General features: G+C 39.5%; 1 protein-coding gene across 7 annotated transcripts in view; it reads right to left on the reverse strand.

Annotated features, from left to right (window-relative positions):
• The window catches only part of LOC126297463 (neuropathy target esterase sws), a 216,467-nt gene that overhangs the window by 9,596 nt on the left and 186,451 nt on the right, over positions 1–20,420 (reverse strand). For 6 of the 7 annotated variants that reach the window (XM_049988336.1, XM_049988335.1, XM_049988337.1 and 3 more), the window contains exons 23-26: positions 16,724–16,935; positions 7,750–7,839; positions 3,964–4,165; positions 2,312–2,451 (exon numbers count right to left, since the gene is read on the reverse strand). In XM_049988336.1, the coding sequence (XP_049844293.1) occupies positions 2,312–2,451; positions 3,964–4,165; positions 7,750–7,839; positions 16,724–16,935 (644 nt within the window). Of the gene's footprint in view, positions 1–2,099; positions 2,211–2,311; positions 2,452–3,963; positions 4,166–7,749; positions 7,840–16,723; positions 16,936–20,420 lie in introns of all 7 variants that reach the window. The other variant, XR_007552528.1, reaches the window with a different exon arrangement.

Below are 20,420 nucleotides of genomic sequence, written 5' to 3' on the forward strand. Positions count from 1 at the left end.
ATATGTACCACTTTTCAACACAATTCAAAGAGCTGAGATTAGCATGAACACAGAAACACTATCATTGGACACTTAAAGCATGGAAAAAACTTGCCTTGGCTTTGAAGTCATGGCATATGTTGGCAAATACTGATGGCAGGGTAAAAGTACATCAAAAACAACATGTGGCGATACATCCCATTTCATAACAAGGCAGCATTCAGGTAAGTCATGTAGGCATCATGCATCGGGTTTTTCAAATGGGATGAAAAGGGTCTTCAGGTAAGTCCGCCATTGTTTCAAAACTGTTTGGGACGTGGATATTATTTTCTTCCTCCCCATTTCACTGACCTTAATCATATTTAGCACATCTGGGACACCATCAAGAGATGAGCCTTCCTTGCACGCAGCTCCAACTGGTTTCCATGACTTACAAGAAACAGTTAAGGCGGCTTGGATCTGGGCAGATCTACAACACTCTCTGTCCCTCATGAAAGTCTTACTGTAATGTGAAGAAACCAAGAGATTCAAGCAAAAGGTTGAAAGAAGCAGGAAAGTCATCCAATCTGTGACATAGGGCAGCCCAAACATAATTATGCATACGATGCGTCTGTTTGCTGCAGTGAGGTTTCTTCAAAACAGCTACCTTATTTTATGCTGTTTTCACTGTAGGGTTATTTATTTGGCTGATATAAACACGTTGCAAGTGTTTTTGTGATAGCAACAAATTCAGACAAGGTTGCAAAGATCGATGAACAGACACAGGAAAATTCCAAGACTGGATCTATGTCCATGGTTAACAGACAAAAACAACTAAGTATGCACGAGATGAGAACTCCATAAAAGTTTAAGCACTAAGCTTGTTTTGTAGAGACAACTGAAGCAGAATAACTTTAATACCCTGTAATCTCGACCTTCTTGATCCACACAATGAGCAAAACCAATATTTGGCAGGCTTAATTACATCACTCCCTGTTAAACACAGATCACAACATGATGAAGATATGGCAAAACTCTGTGATATTAGTTACAAATACAAAGTTTGAAAAGGTGATAGCACCAAAATGAAAAAGAGTCATACCTATTTGTATCAAAGCATTTTGCTTCATTCATGCTATTACAAAACTACACTTGAATACATACAATAGGGCCTGCAGTGTAGTGGCTGTCCACCAATTTGTAAAAGAGGCAAAAACAGTCTTTCTATAAGAAGCTTCAACCCTTAACATGCCTCCACATTAAAAGTTTCAAAGGTCACCGCAGCCACTACAGGTTCAAAGATACAAGACAAGTGTACTTACTGGAACATTTCAATGTTACAAAAATATTTGGGCTGTTTAAGGAATATTATCCAACGATACTAATATCTTATGAAATAATAACATTTTTAATGAAAAGTTTTGTTTTGCGTATTCACACTGTTTCAAGTGTCACGTTCAAATACCTGAATGCAGCAGTACTTTACAACAGCCTACTTGATGATTAGTTGAATGTACGTAAACTGTTCCTGTTAACAACATATAATAGTAATTAACCACTTTGTATAAAGCAGCATTAGTTAATTACTTTGTTCTTGCTTGCATTTAGGTAATTTGACTTGTTTTATTAAACAGAAAGTGAGTCTGAAATGTTTTTCTGCTTTCGTTTAGTCTAGAGGAACAACTGGATTCCCATTATGTTTACATTAGCACTCAACTATTTGTCTTATCACTCCAGAGCTTTGCATTACTTCCCACAAAGTTGTGAAGTTAAAAATGTGTTTTTCTCTATTATGAATAAACCTGAATTACCTGTTCCTTTACCCTTATCCTTCATTTGTTTCTTTATTGTATTCTGCCTCTTTCTACTGAATTATCCTACATAAATTAGCACTGAGATGTCAAGAGGATTTCCACTTTATTTCAGTCTTTCATAACTTTTTAATATCCTTGTTCATAGTGTGCATATTTTCTTTGCTATTTTGAATTCAGGCCACTTCCAATGGCCACTAGGTTGTGAGTTTTTAAGAGATTATTCACAATGAATTACATAGAAAACACACACACAGAGTCACACGAGAACAACTCACACAACTTGTGTGAATGTGTTTTGAGTTTTGTGCTTCTGAAGAAGGACTTTACCTGAAAGCTGAAGTATTTTTAGCATTCTTTGTTTTGTGCCTATCTGCAATTCAGCACTTCCTCTTCATGGCCAGTAGTGATCTATCCTTTCCATATTATTGTTATTCCTCCCTGGACATTTGATTGTTTAAAAGTTGTATGGTTATCTTATGACTGTTTACAGTGAATTGACGATTTGTGAGTCACAAGAACAGATAAAATGAACAACTTACCACTGTATCCAAATGGTACATTTCTTCACTACCTTCCACTGCCTCTCTCATTTCTGTGGTATTACGGGTGGAGACTATTTTAAAGCTTTCCTTGATGTTTTCTTTTTCAGCATCTTTTTTGTCTCCTATATATTCATCATCTGTTATTACAGGGAAAATGAAATAAGATTTAGCACTTGGGCATGCATAAGCAAGTCACTTCAAATCACTGAAGTGCAGTAAACAATATTTATATAACTTAGTAAAAATTTTGTTGCTCAGTATTGCTTGTGGGAAAAAGATAAAGAAAATTAATTTTAATTTTAAGGAACCTTACATTGCATTACTCTAAATTTCTATGCACAAGGATGCAAGAGCGTGGTGCTACTTGAGACGAAATTTCTTGTAAAATTATTCATTTTGTTAAAATGTATCAGTTCCAAATTTTACACAAATTGCTTAAGTGTCTTATCACTCCAGACAGACTAGTGAGTAGTGAGAAACTTGTGTGTATTGTACATATATCAGTGGTACATATTTCATAAAGCCTTTGGGTTTCTTAGTTACAATCATGACAGCATTTTCTGTTTCTTTTTTTATATCCAGTGTCACTAAGTATGTCATTTAAACCCACAGACAAAATTTCATTTTTTAAACGATACAATTTCACAAATTACGCAATGTGATAATATGAAATGTATGTATAGTAGGATGTTGATAATCCAGCACACTCAGGTATCTGTAAGTGCAAGATTATCAAAGGGATATAAGAAGGGATAAAAGCAAAAACTATAGTTTTAACATACAAAAATGACCAACTGTTATTTATGAAACACAACAGGAGAGATTACAGTATGCAGTATGAGAGCAATACTGAACTACTAAGCTGTATCCTGAAATTCAGATTCTTTTGTAGAAAAAGGGTACAAAATTCTTACAGCAAATGCTAATAGTTCAGATCTCTATACTAATAATTGGAAAAGGGCTGCTCTATGGATCAATGAAACACAGAATAGACACACCCTTTTTGTAGTTTCTGGTTACTTTTCCTTGAAAAACGGTGACAAATGAAAATAGCAGAACCTAAACATTGGTAGCTTCAGAATTTTATACTTTTATCTGAAACTGAAATCTACAGAACGTGATTTTCAAAGTGAGAGGAAGACATTTATGTGGAAACCATCACTTTAAAAAAGTTTCCTGAAAGCCTACAGCAGTAAGCTGTCCCTTGGTTACACATTATGGGGAAATTACATCTCATTTATTATGATTCGAAATGGAGATATGGACAGTTTGTACTGGTATCCTGTACCTTATTTAATAAAATCAGTCAAGGCCTCAAGGCTATTAGATTATGTGTATGAGGAATTAAATCCTAATGTCAACAAAATGTAATCATGTGCAATAGCAACTAATGAAATAATTTCACACATGGCATAATTGCCAGTCAAATATGTGCAAATACAATACATAATGTATACAAGAGAAGTGTACTTCCTTGCCTCGTTCATGCATCAGCACACCATAGTTTTTTTTTCCCCATAACACCATATTCTTATCAAAAAGATCATAAACATATTATATATCACATTTCACAATAATTTTCTGGAATTTATATAAACTACACAAAAAAAAACCTGGGTGAAATTTTTCTTCAGAAATTTTAATCATACCTGTTTGTCTTTTACGCTGAGGTACTCTACACACCAACTGTGCTAAATCTGTGAAACTGTATCCAGATATGCGGTTTAAATCACATTTAGTTTCACTTCTTCCAACAAAATCTTCCTTGCTTGTTTCTGTTTTTAGGAATGGCAAACAGCCTGCTTTCCTTAAGCCAGCAAAATATGTGCTACCATGATGATATCCAACATCCTGCAGCACAAAAAGAACAGTTTTCCTCATGGCAATTACTGAATTAGTTTAAAAGTGAGATAATACTCATTCCTTCACTGCTTTATTTTTACTGGTAATATATTTTTTTTACTTCAGTTTTATTAGGAAGCACAATGTCCAAAATAAATTATCAGCAATCCAAATCGAATATAAGTTTCTTTGTTGTAACTCTCTTATTATAAGTATCAGATCGATAATAATGTTCAGAGTTATATGAGTACTTTGTAATAAATATTCAGAGACTAAAGCAACAGTTCAGAGGTCAAGGAAATAAATGTAATTCTGAAGGAAGGAAGAAAACTTGGAATTTAAAGTCCATTTAGAGTAAACTGAGGAAGGAATTGGTTGAGGCACTGTCCAAGTAATCACACCAGTACCCACGTGAAGCAATTTTGAAGATAGCAGAGAGACAAAATGAACACAGACAGAAATTTTAGCATAGTCTTCCAGTACTTAACCACCATCATGTTCAATAACACAAACCAGAGTAAATACAAACTAAGAAAGTGCAATTAATATCTCATATATGAAATGAGAAGGAAAGGTTGCACAATAGGTAAATGTCAGACTCGACACACTTGCAGAAGTACTGAGAAGTGGAAGAAGAGCAAATCATTTTCACAGTTTATGAATTCTGACATTTAATTGTATTGTGGTTCTATTACATGTGTTGCTGTGTTCACAACTGGCAACATTTCAGCCATTTGAATACAAAGAAGCACTAGTAATTTACATTTCTTTAAGGACACATCTTTCAGACTTCATGTGGTGACTTTCAGAATAAAGTTAACACTTTGGACACTACAATCCCAATGTAATCTTGAGTCAGCTGGCCTAACAAAGTGTACATGTTTTCAAAAGAATTATGTTGTAAAAATTAGTAATTATATTATACAAAGCATAGTATCATTTGTTGTTAAACAACAAAAATTAATGTTACACGCATTTGTGTATATAGAGCATCATACATAATTTTTGATTTCACTTTTTTTTAATGGAGGATACTTACACTCACAACAAGTTAGTTTCAGTATAACATGAAGCAATCAGGCCTGCACAGATGTTTCCATCAGGAAAGCACCAAAAACTTTCCTTTTTTTGGAAAATTTACCAGTTTCTTTCTTTCTTGTGTCTGCACAGACTTTACAAACCCCAGATGGATTGTGCTTTTTTCCGATGGTGACAATCTGCCTGCAAAATGCGTATGTTAGGTTCTGAGGAGCTGATTGTTTCTTTAAGTTTGCCTCCTTGCCCAACAAAGCTTTTTGCTGTTTCTATCTGAAAATGCAATAATCTGAGTTTTTTCTTTCATATGAGTTCTTGATTTTCTGGTGAAGAATGTAAGCATTTGGGGCACTCATAATGAAGAGATGAAAAAAGTAATTTGGCTGTTTTCTTCTTTTTGTAATATAGCACAACATTTGATTTTGATGCTGTAGGGCATGTTAACAGCATCAAAATGTCTCTTGTGTCTCCCCACTATGGCACAATGAATGTTCCCTTCTAGCAGGAATTCTTTGTCAGTTTTTAATTTTCTGTTCGACACTAGTATATTTTGGAAGCTCCTTTCTGTTCAACATGATCACCATTTTTATTTCACACTTCTACACATAATCAAAAATAGCCAGGTGAACTACAGTAGTGATCAATATACACAGTGAAGTTGTTGTCGAAAGTACTTTTGCAGACATCTCCTTAGAAATATCACAACACTTTGTTCCTCTGCTGCTTTTCCAGCATAAACTGCCATTTGCACCACATAATCAAGAGAAGCATCACAAACGAGAAATGACCTCACACTGTATGTCTCACTTGTTTTTAATGTACACAGGATTTTTTGTGTTCTCAAAATCCTCTGCCAATAGATGGCTCCACACTGTGGCAAGTAATGTGGCAGTGTGTAATGTAACTATGTTGGTGTGTGAGAAACAGCATGTTGCAATCAAGTTTCAAATTCAAAGATTTCACCCACATGTGGACAACCTGTCCTTCAGCACAACAATGCCACACCACACATGAGTGCTGTGACATCTGCAACACTCCAACACCTATAATACATAATTAACAGGTAATGGAGATAGGATATGTGAGGGTTCTAAACAGAACATAGTAAGTTATTCTTATACCACATGATATCTTGTTTCATCTTCAATTAATAATCAGTCACCAATGGACACCCAGCACAAGCCGTGAAAACTGTAAGTTATGCATTCTGTACAAAGAAAAGTTCTCTATTGATTGGGCAGGCTGCTGTTATATACAGGGCAGTAAAATGAAAATGAGACAGATGGAAAGAAAAGCAAGTAAGCTGTTTATTATTTCAAAAGTAAATACCACAACTGTTGATATATTTATTCCACTGTGTCAGATAAGACAGTCAATGACTTCATGGAAATGTATTTGCAGTTGTCTATGGGACCAAGATTGCACCCAGGTGTGCACATCTTTGTCTGAAGCCAATCAACAGCAACAAATGTCTCTCTTCAGGACTCCAAAGGCCCTTACACATCCCCTATACAGTCCCGTCTCACCTCATACAGTTTCCAAATTTTTTGAGCCCTGAAGAAAGACATTTGTGCCCACACATTTACTTCAGTTGAAGAGCTGCTTGCCCAAGTATAGTCATGGCACCACAGGAAACTGCAAACTCTTTTCTGTAAAGGCACTGACTGTCTTGTCTCTCTGTGGGATAAATGTATTGAAAGTTACCACGATTATTTTTGAAATAATGGTTTTCTTAAGTTTTTTTCATTTGGCTCATTTCCATTTGACTGACCCTTGTATTACTGCCTCTTCCATGTGCTCCCAATGCAAACTCACATAATGCATTTCACTCACATCAGTTCTATTGAGGAATTACACTTGGGCTCTGAATTGTGTCGGCCAGCTTTAATGCTTTTAAATACACATCATTGCATTCCTGAAACAAAGGGCTCCCATATGGGATACTGGATTAGGAAATGGTAAGTTTCAGTAAGGAAAACAAGGGAAGATAAGGGTTATTGTCCCATTGACAGTGTTGTTATGGCAGGCTTCAGTGCCAGCAAATATTTGTTTATCAACTATTAAGGTGGTGATTGATATTTTCCAGATGTTAAAAGTGCTGTATGTGTTAATATGTAACAACAATAAGTTGTCAGCTTTTGACCAAATTAATGTTTTAAAAGTTTTTGGATTTCAATTCTACAACATAATGACAAAGTAGACACAAATACAAGTACTTCTAGCTAAGCAAGAATGGGAAATGAGCAGTTGGTAGTAGTGGGAAATCCTCCTAGTCCTCATCTTCCCACTAGGTTTGTGTTCACTTTTTGGACTCTCAAAAATATTGGCAGTCATTAATTCACCAATACAAAAATAACCATAGAGAGAGAATTTCTACAAGAATGATTGTTAAATCTAACAGTCACATGTAAAAATGGCTTAAAAGTTATGGAACTATGTGGAAAAACTGTGTTGATTTTCCTAAATCTCTTAGCAATCAATAAAATAAAGTAACTGTAAAATTCTTATGTAAAGAATGAATCACCACTGTATCACTGAGTGGCTCTGCCAATACATACCTTTATTTCATCAAAGCTGCCAAACTGCAGTGTCTTGTACTTATCAATTGGTGGCCTGATATATTCACAATAGTCACTACTCTTCACTTCCTGGTTTTTGATAAAAATAAGAAAAGGATAAGAAGTTAATTGACTCATAGCAACATGTAAACTTGAATTGCTATAAGCTATTAACAGGCACGTTAGATATATTATGATACGGTAATGTAAAGTCTTGGTGGAATGTAAACAACTTTAAGACTAAAGGCAACTGCTTACTGAATAGTGGAGTAGTGGACACATTGAGCCACCAGCAGCATATAACCATGAAAGAGAACTTTGCTAGTTTTTGGAAGAGACCTTTTTTTTTTAGACAGAGCACACACGTGTGCACACCTGCACACATACCCTCACCCCGCGTGCCACCTGCGCCCCCCCCCCCCTCCCACACACACACACACACACACACACACACACACACACACACACACACACACACACACACACACACACATCCTGTACGGCTACATAGTGCCAGCTCAAGAGCTGCAGTACCCAGTCAGCTGTACAGAGAGAGAGAGAGAGAGAGAGAGAGAGAGAGAGAGAGAGAGAGAGAGAGAGAGAGAGAGAGAGACTGTGTGTGTGTGTGTGTGTGTGTGTGTGTGTGTGTGAGTGTGTGTGTGTGTTTTTCCACTTCATGAAACAACTGCTCATTTCAAGCAAGTTCTCAGTAAGCTATCCTATATAAGGTTTTCTATCATCTTCTGTAATGCAGAGAACCTTTATCCAGTAATTTTATTTAATTTTTCATTTAACATTATTGGTACAACAGATTCAACTTTTGAATTCTACATAGCAAACTGTAAACTAGTGGAGCGTTAAGTAGCAAAATCTGTTCGCAAAACAACTGATAGCATGACGTAGCAAGAAATGGTAGCATGATATACATAATTTCATTTATCTTTGGAAACAAGTAGAATTAAAGACGTCTGCTATTAATAAAACATTTCTACATTTCTGATAGTGAGTGAATAAAGCACAGAAACAAATAAATGGAGAATTGTTTAGTGTCCCATCAGCAGACATTGCAATGGAGGCAGATGAGCTGGCATCGGTGGAGTAGTGGAGTAGTCTGGAAACATGGCATGGAGAATGCATGCACTGCATATTACAAGCAGTACTGCACACTGAAATATTTGCTTGCAGATAGCATTAATTGGAAAGGGCCAGCACTCATGCTGACCTCAAACACCATGGACCTCGACTTGTGCTTTGCATCAAGTGGTGTTGTCATGTGCTTAGTCGTTATCTGCACAAGCCACCCGTGTGCTGAGTTTATTTCTGTGCATGTTTCTACATGGGTTCCTCCGAGTTCGTTTTCTCTTACATGTTTCTGTTGCCAGCTTGTTTTCAAGAGACCATTGGCCCCTGAAGTACCTGCACTGACAGTCAAGGGTAGCGGCATTGTCACACCTGTGCAGATACTGAAGTGGTGAGAAAGGACTTTCTTATAAGTGTGATGCATGAATTTCTCTTTCTGGCCCTTTCAGAATTTTTAACTTTGGGTCACAATGGATCTGATATTTCGCAGTGCTTGCAGGAACAGTTGCACCTACAGAAGGAGCAACAACAGGAGCTGATGCAGATACTGATAAACTAGGAATATGAACTGGCTTCGCACCCTTGCCTCATCGGTGGAGAGCCTCGTGCCTGCTAGGCAGTTTTCTTCTCTGCCCCTGGTGCCACCTGCTAGTTTCGATGAGTCTATGGGAGCATGTTAGAATTACTTGCACCAGTTCTTGCTGCACTAATAGATTAAGTGTATCATCAATCCAGTTGATACAGATGGTTTGTTGTTGTCCAGCACTGTGGGTTTATATGAAGTTGTCAAATTTGAAGCCCTCCACTGAGCCCAGGAAACTCCACTTTGATGAGCTTTGTCAGTTGCTTATGTAAAATTTTGGTCATCAAACTCATGTGCTGAAGGCATGGTTGCAGTTTACTCAACACCACAAGCACCTAGGGCTGTCGTATGCGGCCAGGATCACCGATTTGCACGGCCTCTTACACAAGTGTTATTTTAAGTATCTCAAATGTGCTACATCCTATGCAGACTCACTAATTAGAAACTAAGCAGTTCCTGTTCCTGAGCTTCCGACTATAGCACTGATCTTGTCCAACCCTTCCATAGCCGACATTGCTGAAATTGAAGAATCATATGAGCTTACAATGGTAGCAAGTGACGTCCTTTCTGATAACTGCCAGGTGGCTCAGTTAGGCATGCACAGTAAACAGCCGCAGGTGCCCACAGGGTACCAAGCAGCTTTGCCTCTCGTCAAGTTACCATGTGATGCTGCCATTGATGATTCCAGTGCAGCGCAGCCCTTCTACACCCGTGCCAAGCTCACCAGGTTTGTGCCATTCACAACATTGTAATTTCCATCCACTGGCTGTTTTTCAAGTCTTTGGTGTTGTTCTCCTTCTGCTTATTGTGAAGCCAGTCATCCTGTCCTGACTGTCATTTGTTGCATGTTCACCAAGAGTGCCCACACGTGGAGGTCATGTGCGGGATAGGACATCTGACCACTGCCTGAGACATTCGGCAGGCTGCCCTGGTGTCTTCCCTGGACTCGGGGGCTGTCTCCACCACCCTGTACATGTCACCCCGGGCATATTTTTTGCTGATGTTGGTAATGGATGAGTGATCGGTCAAATTTCAGGTAGACACAGGACATAAGACATCCTCATTAACTACGACGTGAACAAGCTTTTGTGGTGCCTGGCGTTGCACTGGCCACTCCATCAAGCTGTCTTACAGTAAACAGTGTGTTCCCTTGTGGGGACAATTCTCCGTCTCCACACGTAACAAGAATGTGGAATGGCAACTTACATTGTTAATGGTCAACTCACTGTGGGCACAAAACGTCTTTGCGGTTGACACTTTTTCTAGTTTTGGTCAACTCACTGTGGGCACAAAACGTCTTTGCGGTTGACACTTTTTCTAGTTTTGGCTTTCAGGTCATAGATGAAGTGTTGGTTTAGTATCTCAATCCATTTCTTTTCACAATTTGGACTTCTTACTTGGTCATACAACCCACTGTTTGAGAGTACATTGGCCAGGGCAGCATATTTTGATAGACACTGGACTCGCATTTGGGAGGACGACGGTTCAATCCTGTCTCCGGCCATCCTGATTTAGGTTTTCCGTAATTTCCCTAAATCACTTCAGGCAAATGCCGGGATGGTTCCTTTGAAAGGGCACGGCCGATTTCCTTCCCCATCCTTCCCTCACCCGAGCTTGCGCTCCGTCTCTAATGACCTCGTTGTCGACGGGACGTTAAACACTAATCTCCTGCTCTTGATAGACATGCTTTTATTAAGCCATCGACAGTACCTAAATTTTGTCAACCTCCATCCCATTCCTTCACCTTGAGCAACCAGGTAGAGGATGAGCTGCAGCATTGGCAGGTTCAAGGCATTATTTCTACTATTTCGTTGAGTAAGTGGACCACATCTTTCGTAACGATTCAGCAGCCCAATGGTGCCATGTATCTTTGTGGCAATTTCAAACTGAGGGTCAACGCACAATGTGTCACTCATTCGTATCCATTCTGTGGCTGGCAGAGTTGTTGGCGAAGTTCTCAGAAGGCCAGTATTTTTTGTGCATCAATTTGCACAATGCTTATCTGCAATTGCAACTGGACACGATTTCTTGGACTTTCCTGGTCCTCAATACTCCCTTTGTGCTTTACCATTTTAATTGCCTGCCTTTTGGAATCTCATCTGTGTCAGGAATTTACCAATGGTATTTGGAACAACTGATTCAGGACATTCCCCGTTTCGTCCATTACCTTGATGAAATCTGGGTCACGGGCTCTACGCAGTAGGAGCATTAACGAAACATTTGGTCGGTTTTCCAATGCCTTGTGGAGAATAGCCTTCATTGTAAGCCGCAAAAGGTGCATTTTTTTGGGTCATGTTATTAGTAAGGATGATCTCATCCCTACAGATGACCACATCAAAGCCATCATCAACCTACCAGTATCCAAAAGCCTGAAGGAACTCAAATCTTTTTTGGGTAATATTTTGTATTATGCTCAGTGACTGTGCACATCTGCCAGCCTCTTAACTGGCTTTGCCAGAAGAGCATTAAGTCAGTCTGGTCTGCAGATTGTCAAAGGGTTTTTCAGTCTCTGAAGCAGCATTTGTGCTTGACTGCCTGTCTGGCTTACTTTACGCAGGGGAAACCTTTAAACCCAGCCTGTGATGCGCCTGAATAAGGGATTGGTGCCGTCCTGTCCCATCCGAATGCGGATGGCACTAAACAGCCCATCACTTGCACTTTGAAGATCATTCTGCAGCACCACATAGTTCAAATGGTTTAAATGGCTCTAAGCACTATGGGACTTAACATCTGAGGTCATCAGTCCCTATACTTAGAACTACTTAAACCTAACTAACCTACAGCCATCACACACATCCATGCTCGAGGCAGCATTCAAACCTGCAACCATAGAAGCTGTGTGGTTCCGGACTGAAATGCCACATAGTTATTCACAAGTGGAGAAAGATATACAAGTATTATTTTTGGGGTTAAAAAGTTTCAAGTATTCCTGTATGGGGCGATGTTCATCTACATCTACACTCCGCAAGCCACTCAACGGTGTGTGGCGGAGGGCACTTTTCGTGCCACTGTCATTACCTCCCTTTTCTGTTCCAGTCCCGTATGGCTCGCGGGAAGAACGACTGTCTGAAAGCCTCCGTGCATGCTCGAATCTCTCTGATTTTACATTCGTGATCTCCTCGGGAGGTATAAGTAGGGGGAAGCAATATATCCGATACCTCATGCAGAAACACACCCTCTCGAAACCTGGCGAGCAAGCTACACCGTGATGCAGAGTGCCTCTCTTGCAGAGTCTGCCACTTGAGTTTGCTAAACAGCTCCGTAACGCTATCACGGTTACCAAATAACCCTGTGACGAAACACGCTGCTCTTCTTTGGATCTTCTCTATCTCCTCCGTCAACCCGATCTGGTACGGATCCCACACTGATGAGTAATACTCAAGTATAGGTCGAACGAGTGTTTTGTAAGCCACCTCCTTTGTTGATAGACTACATTTTCTAAGAACTCTCCCAATGAATCTCAACCTGGTACCCGCCTTACCAACAATTAATTTTATATGATCATTCCACTTCAAATCGCTCCGCACGCATACTCCCAGATATTTTACAGAAGTAACTGCTACAAGTGTTTGTTCCGCTATCATATAATCATACAATAAAGGATCCTTCTTTCTATGTATTCACAATACATTACATCTGTCTATGTTAAGGGTCAGTTGCCACTCCCTGCACCAAGTGCATATCCGCTGCAGACCTTCCTGCATTTCGCTACAATTTTCTAGTGCTGCAACTTCTCTGTATACTACAGCATCATTCGTGAAAAGCTGCATGGAACTTCCGACACTATCTACTAGGTCATTTATATATATTGTGAAAAGCAATGGTCCCATAACACTCCCTGTGGCATGCCAGAGGTTACTTTAACGTCTGTAGACGTCTCTCCATTGATAACAACATGCTGTGTTCTGTTTGCTAAAAACTCTTCAATCCAGCCACACAGCTGGTCTGATATTCCGTAGGCTCTCACTTTGTTTATCAGGCGACAGTGCGGAACTGCATCGAACGCCCTCTGGAAGTCAAGGAAAATAGCATCTACCTGGGAGCCCGTATCTAATATTTTCTGGGTCTCATGAACAAATAAAGCGAGTTGGGTCTCACACAATTGCTGTTTCCAAAATCCATGTTGAGTCCTACAGAGTAGATTCTGGGTTTCCAAAAATGACATGATACTCGAGCAAAAAACATGTTCTAAAATTCTACAACAGATCGAAGTCAGAGATATAGGTCTATAGTTTTGCACATCTGCTTGACGACCCTTCTTGAAGACTGGGACTACCTGTGCTCTTTTCCAATCATTTAGAACCTTCCGTTCCACTAGAAACTTGTGGTACACGGCTGTTAGAAGGGGGGGCAAGTTCTTTCGCGTACTCTGTGTAGAATCGAATTGGTATTCCGTCAGGTCCAGTGGACTTTCCTCTGTTGAGTGATTTCAGTTGCTTTTCTATTCCTTGGACACTTGCCAAAAGCTGTTGGTTTACTTTTTTGGCCATCATTTTCATCTGCTCGATAAGATCACACACTGATTGATACGATATTCATTACCACTCCACTGCCCAGTATGCCAATGCTGATGCACTATTGTGACTATCAATGGGGGCTGATATATAGTCTGACAGATAGGATGCTCCCGTGTTCACATGGATGAGCCTTGCAGCAAACCGTGTCAGATTTTCTGTTGACAGCACACCAAGCCATGACCTCTGACCTGATTTTCCAGAAAATTGTTCCAGCTGCCCAGTTGAGTTGGGCAGAGCATGTCTCTTCAAGTGTGGATCATTCACAGCGTACATTTTTCCTCCTATGTGCCTGACTCAACAACGTCCAGATGGTCTTCATGCTTACCAAAGATGAGTAATGCTATTGAGCTGTCGCCATTGTGGCATTGTGTCCTCACATACTCCAGCTGATGCATGTGTCACACTGGGGTACAACATGTATGAAGGCATTGGCATGACATCACGTCTACTGGCCAGTGATCGATCATGACATTAAACATCTGGTGCAGAATTACAGGGTCTGCACACAGAACCAGGTTGCACCACTGCATCAGTTCTTTCCTTGGCCAGTGCTGGGGCACCTTTGGCATATGGTGCATGTCAGTTTTACTGGTCCATTTTTGGGCAGCATGTGGTGGTTAGTGATCAATGCATTGTCCTGTTTCCCATCATAATCGAGCTGTCCTCCACAGTGTCGACTGCCACTACTCACCCAGTGTTGGTTGTTTTTTGCCTTTGAGGGATTCCCTAGGACACTAGTGCCTGATAACGGTAGGCAATTTGTGTTATAAGAGCTTGAAGACTGCTACATCTGCAGTGGGATCCAGCATGTGATTATGGCACATTTCCACCCACCTTGTAACTTGGCAGTGGCGCATCTTGTGCATACATTTCAGACCCATATGAAGATGTCCGTGCCTGCCTCTTCCTGCCACAACCCATTGTCATGTTTTCTGGCTACATACCACGTTATACCAGTACGTGGGTGCAGTCCAGTGGAATGTTCGCATGGGTGCCAGCCACGGAGTCTCCTGGATTTGTTGCAACCTGACTCACAAGACACAGACTACCGTGACCTGCCATGTTTTCCAGCTGGGGCTGCTGTTTGGGCCCACTCCTTTGACTGACAGCAGGGTTGGTTGCCAGGTGTTATGGTGGGCAAAAAGATCAGTAGTAGTTTGTGGTGGACAATGATGGGTAGATGCTGAACTGTCATGCAAATCAGTTGCTTTGGCTCCCTTTTGGGCCATCACCATTGTGATTTTCCAGTCTGCTGAGTTCCAGGGTTGATCTCGACATTGTTCTAGGGGTGGGCTACCACTTGTAGTGGCCCACCTGTCAGCTGCCACCCTCTGGATACCTGCGAAAGTGGGGACCATGGATTTTTACCTGTCGTCTTCCCCCCCCCCCCCCCCCTCCCCTCGGTCATTGCTGGAGGTAGCTTAGTCCCCAGTGCCACTGGCGGACCTGCAATTGCCACAGCCCCTGTGCCCTTCCACTGTTCTGGCAGAGCTGACAGCTTCAATTGCCTTCTTTGGTGGTCGGTCAGCTGCTGGATTCTCTGGCACCCTCTTCGTTTCTGCACTGGAGGTCGCAGTCTGAGCCAAGGCATTTCCGGCCCTACACAGCCTTCTCAGGGAGAAGAGATTTAATACCCCTGACAGTGGACATTGTGGTGGAGGCAGATGCGGAGGAGTAGGTAGAGCAGTTTGGAAACCTGCAAGGGAGGGTGCATGCGTCACATAGTATGGGCAGACCTGCCAACAGAAGTGTTTACTTGTGGGTAGTGGAATGGACCAGTACTCACACTGAGCTCAACCACTGTGGACCTGCCTTGCACTTTGTGCCCAATGCTGCTGTTGTCATGTGCTTAGTTATTAGCTGCCGGCACCAGCCACGTGCTGAATTTATTGGCATACACAACTACACATGGATTCGGACACTATGCTTCCCATAGATTGACTCACACAGTGAATTTATTCCCTCTCATAGGATTCTGTTCCATGGCTGCTATCAAGCCACCTGCACTGACAGTGTTGAGTAGAGGTATTGTCACACCTATGCAGATGCTAAAAAGTGTCTCGAGCAGTTATTACATTCTCATATATCAATATGAAAGGAATTGTAACCAATTGTGTGTCACTAGGCTCAACAGTATTTTTCATAATTACTGAGCTGCAAATTTACAATAACTAAATGAGTAAGAACTATATTGTGACAGAAAATTTGGAAAGAGGCAGAAATGTTTGGAAGAGATGACTTTTATATAAATGCATTTTTTCTAGATACATAAATTAACAGTGTCTCTTCCACACAAACTAAGCAAACTTCTTTAATTTTTAGAAGTACAGGATTTGGTATCCTATTGTCATCATTATGTTATGCTGAAACCTCAATGTTGTGTTTATCTCTCTCTCTCTCTCTCTCTCTCTCTCTCTCACACACACACACACACACACACACACACACACACACACACACACACGACAGCCGGAAATAAATCTGATTACATAACACGCAGGTAGCCCACCTGTTGTGTGCAACACCATCGAAAATGCAAAACTTTAGACAACAAAAAGACTCAAATTGTTTTTATAGAATAGTAAATAAAGGTGTAAAGAAAGAATATAACTGCATTGTCAGAGAAATGTATGTTTGCTGAGAAAGTATCAGGCTCCAGTTTAAGTATCAGCAGTCTACCTCTCAACTCCATGAAAAGTAATATATGACTGAACTTGATCTGAGCAATAGGTGGAATGATTGACTAAAAGTAATGTACACAAACATGGAAAATTAAAATAATTATTCAACTTACCTCTAGCTGCCTCACACATGAAACATATGCCAGTCTTGACTGAATATCTGGCAAATTAGGAACTTTCACCGGTGTAGCAAATGGGTTCCACCTTTTCCATAGCAACCACCACCCAGAGAGGCAGTCACCATAGTTAGTGAGATCAATATCATCTTGTGAGCCAACATCAACAGCCAAAACATGCTTTGCACCAAGATTTCTCATAACATCAGCTGGAAATTGTAATATAATGTCTAGCACGTATAACTGCATTTCAAATGGTAAGAAGTGGACTTACAGGCAATGTAGTGACTAAAAGTATGTGAGAGTTAAATCATTTAAATATCACTGATCCCCCATGCTCCTCAATTAAATATCACTGCTCCTCCCTCCCTCTCTCTCTCTCTCTCTCTCTCTCTCTCTCTCTCACACACACACACACACACACACACACACACACACACACACACACACACACACACACACACACACACAATCTCTTTTCTGTTGGACTAAACTGATGATATCTACAAACACAATCACACAATTTCAGTTACATGAGCCACACCACAAGAAAGAGGAAACAAACTTCCCATGTAAAAGAAACTGTAAACAACTGAATACACACAAAACTGCAAAGTATTATATGTACACCCATCACAAAATATATGAGTGTTATTTTTCTATTATACAGGATTTGAAATAGATTATTACTAAGAGAGTTCATGAGTGAAAAAACAATTATATGTATACATCATTAGCGTAATGTTCTTTGCTCTGTGATCAGGACCTTGTTATGTGTCCTTTTTGCATTCAATCAGTTCCTTCCTCAGGTTGTTATGTTTACATCTGTTAAACACATTATAGATGATCTGAATTCTCTTTCACCCTAAATTCAACTGCAACCACTGACTGCCATTCCTCTCAGCATCTCTTTGTTGCCACTATGCGCACCCAGTTCACTTTCTTTCATTCTCTGCCATGTCCAGATTTCAAATGATTCCAGCTTCCTCTTGTCTTTCCTTAAAAGGGTTCAAGTTCAGCACTCTAAAGTAGGACACCTGAGACAAACATTTCATGAAGTGTGTCATTAATTAAGTTGTTATTGGACAGCACTTCTTTTGCTATTGCTATTTTTGATGTAACATACTGCATCTTCAATTTCTTTCTAGTCTACTTCCTCTATAACTAAAATTTTTGCATCCATTTAGCATTATTTTTATCATTTCCTTTCTTCCTATTGTCATTATTTTCATTTTCTTTGGATTTATTTTCTTCTCATGCACTTTTAAGCAGTTTTGATATTCTTTACCAATGTTTCCATCTATAGCTTCAGGAACAATACTGTCTGTGAATCTCAGACACCATATTTTTTAAACCCGAATTTTTAAACCCTTCTCCATTAATGAAAAATGTTCAATAATATATTCTCAATGCATATTGAAGAGTATAACAATCTTATCTCACACTTTCCACAAAGTATATCCTGTTGATATTCTTCATTTTCAATCTTACCAAAGCGTTTTGGTTCAGATGCTGTTCATCTTTCCAATCCACTTTTTTTTCCAGTTCATATTACTAAAATCTTTCTTCAAGTCTATAAATCATATGTTTTAAATGCTCTGCTTTCTCAGTAAATCTCTCTACAAGACTGCAGGAGTCACAGAGCATTCCTTGTCCCTGGTTTTCTATAAAAACCAATTTACAACACAGTCATTGTTTACTCCAATTGTTCTTTCCAATCTCTTGTTTGTGATCCTAAACATTATCTAGGCAGCACGAGAAAATTTTTTATGGTTCTATGCTCACTACATTTCCTTGTTCTTTGGTACTGGGATTGTTAGTGTAGTCAGGAAAGATTATGGGCAGTCCTCAATGTCTTAAGCTGTATTCTACTGCATAGTCTAAGAAATTTCATTATTCATTCTTCATTCAAGAACTTCAGTATTTAACTAGCACTATATCTGTTTCTACCACTTTTCCACTGTGCCTCCTGTACTAAGACTGATCATTCTGTGTCATCATCATCATCATCCACGTAATGTCAAGATTCAAGATTTAGCAGTCTAAGTTTATGTGTAGTACCATGCAGTCCTTACAGTTACTCTTCCCATCTTTGTTTGATTTCACTGTTGGTTTTGTAAATTTTCCTTTTGTCTTTCTTAAGAATTTCTTTAGTAAAATTTCAACATCTTACTCTTCTGTAAAGAATATCAAACTTTACTTTATTTTCATCTCAAGTTCCACAATTTCCTTAAATTCCTCATCAAGATACATCTTTGGTTGCCCAACTTATCATTGTAATTCATTATTAATCCTCCCACACATTCTCAAAGCTTCTTCACTGTTCTTGTCATAGAATTTCTTTCTCTCTTGCACTTTCAAAATCATTCTTTATGCAGTCCATGGCTTTTAACCATTTTCAGCCATTAATAAATTGAGGCACTATCAATATCTGCTCCCACTAAAGTGAAGATCTCCTTAATCCCACTTTGTTCCACCAATATGAAGTCAATTTAATTTCTGAAGTCTCTCTTGGTGATTTTCAAGTGTACAATTTCTTCTATAATTTACAAACAATGTGTTTAGCACTTTTTTTTCCCCAGATGTCCTTCAGCCAATCAACAGCGACATTTCCATATCCAGCATCTATAGCTCCTACCTCCTTTCTTTGACAATTGTATTGAAATTGCTCATTGTTGTATTGAAATTGCCCATTGCAACTGTTTCAATATAAAAAATATCACGATTGATTCTTAATTTTCAGTGCGGATAAAAGAGTTTAGAAAGAGATTCATTTTATACAATTTAGATGAAAGATATTAAACAATCACATTTATTTACACCTCCAGCGCATTAAACAGATATCCAACATTGCACTAGTTAATATGCAGCTGAATGTGATAGTGCTTAAGCTCCTAGTCCCATCTGATAAATACCTCTTCTTCTTTCATATCTTGCTATGTTGTTGTTGTTGTTGTTGTTGTTGTCTCCAGTCCTGAGACTGGTTTGATGCAGCTCTCCATGCTACTCTATCCTGTGGAAGGTGCTTCGTCTCGAAGTACCTACTGCAATCTACATCCTTCTGAAGCTTCTTAGCGTATCCATCTCTTGGTCTCCCTCTACGATTTTTACCCTCCACGCTTCCCTCCAATGCTGAATTGGCGATCCCTTGATGCCTCAGAACATGTCCTACCAACCAATTCCTTCTTCTGGTCAAGTTGTGCCACAAATTTCTCTTCTCCCCAATTCTATTCAATACCTCCTCATTAGTTATGTGATCTACCCATCTAATCTTCAGCAATCTTCTGTAACACCACATTTCGAAAGCTTCTATTCTCCTCCTGTCCAAACTATTTATCATCCATGTTTCACTTCCATACATGGCTACACTCCATACAAATACTTTCAGAAACGACTTCCTGACACTTAAATCTATACTCGATGTTAACAAATTTCTCTTCTTCAGAAACGCTTTCCTTGCCATTGCCAGTCTACATTTTATATCCTCTCTACTTCGACCATCATGAGTTATTTTGCTTCCCAAATAGCAAAACTCCTTTACTACTTTAAGTGTCACATTTCCTAATCTAATTCCCTCAGCATCACCCGATTTTATTCGACTACATTCCATTATCCTCGTTTTGCTTTTGTTGATGTTCATCTTATATCCTCCTTTCAAGACAATGTCCATTCCGTTCAACTGCTCTTCCAAGTC

The sequence above is a fragment of the Schistocerca gregaria genome, chromosome X (assembly GCF_023897955.1).
Source record: "Schistocerca gregaria isolate iqSchGreg1 chromosome X, iqSchGreg1.2, whole genome shotgun sequence".
In the NCBI taxonomy this organism is placed as follows: Eukaryota; Metazoa; Arthropoda; class Insecta; order Orthoptera; family Acrididae; genus Schistocerca; species Schistocerca gregaria.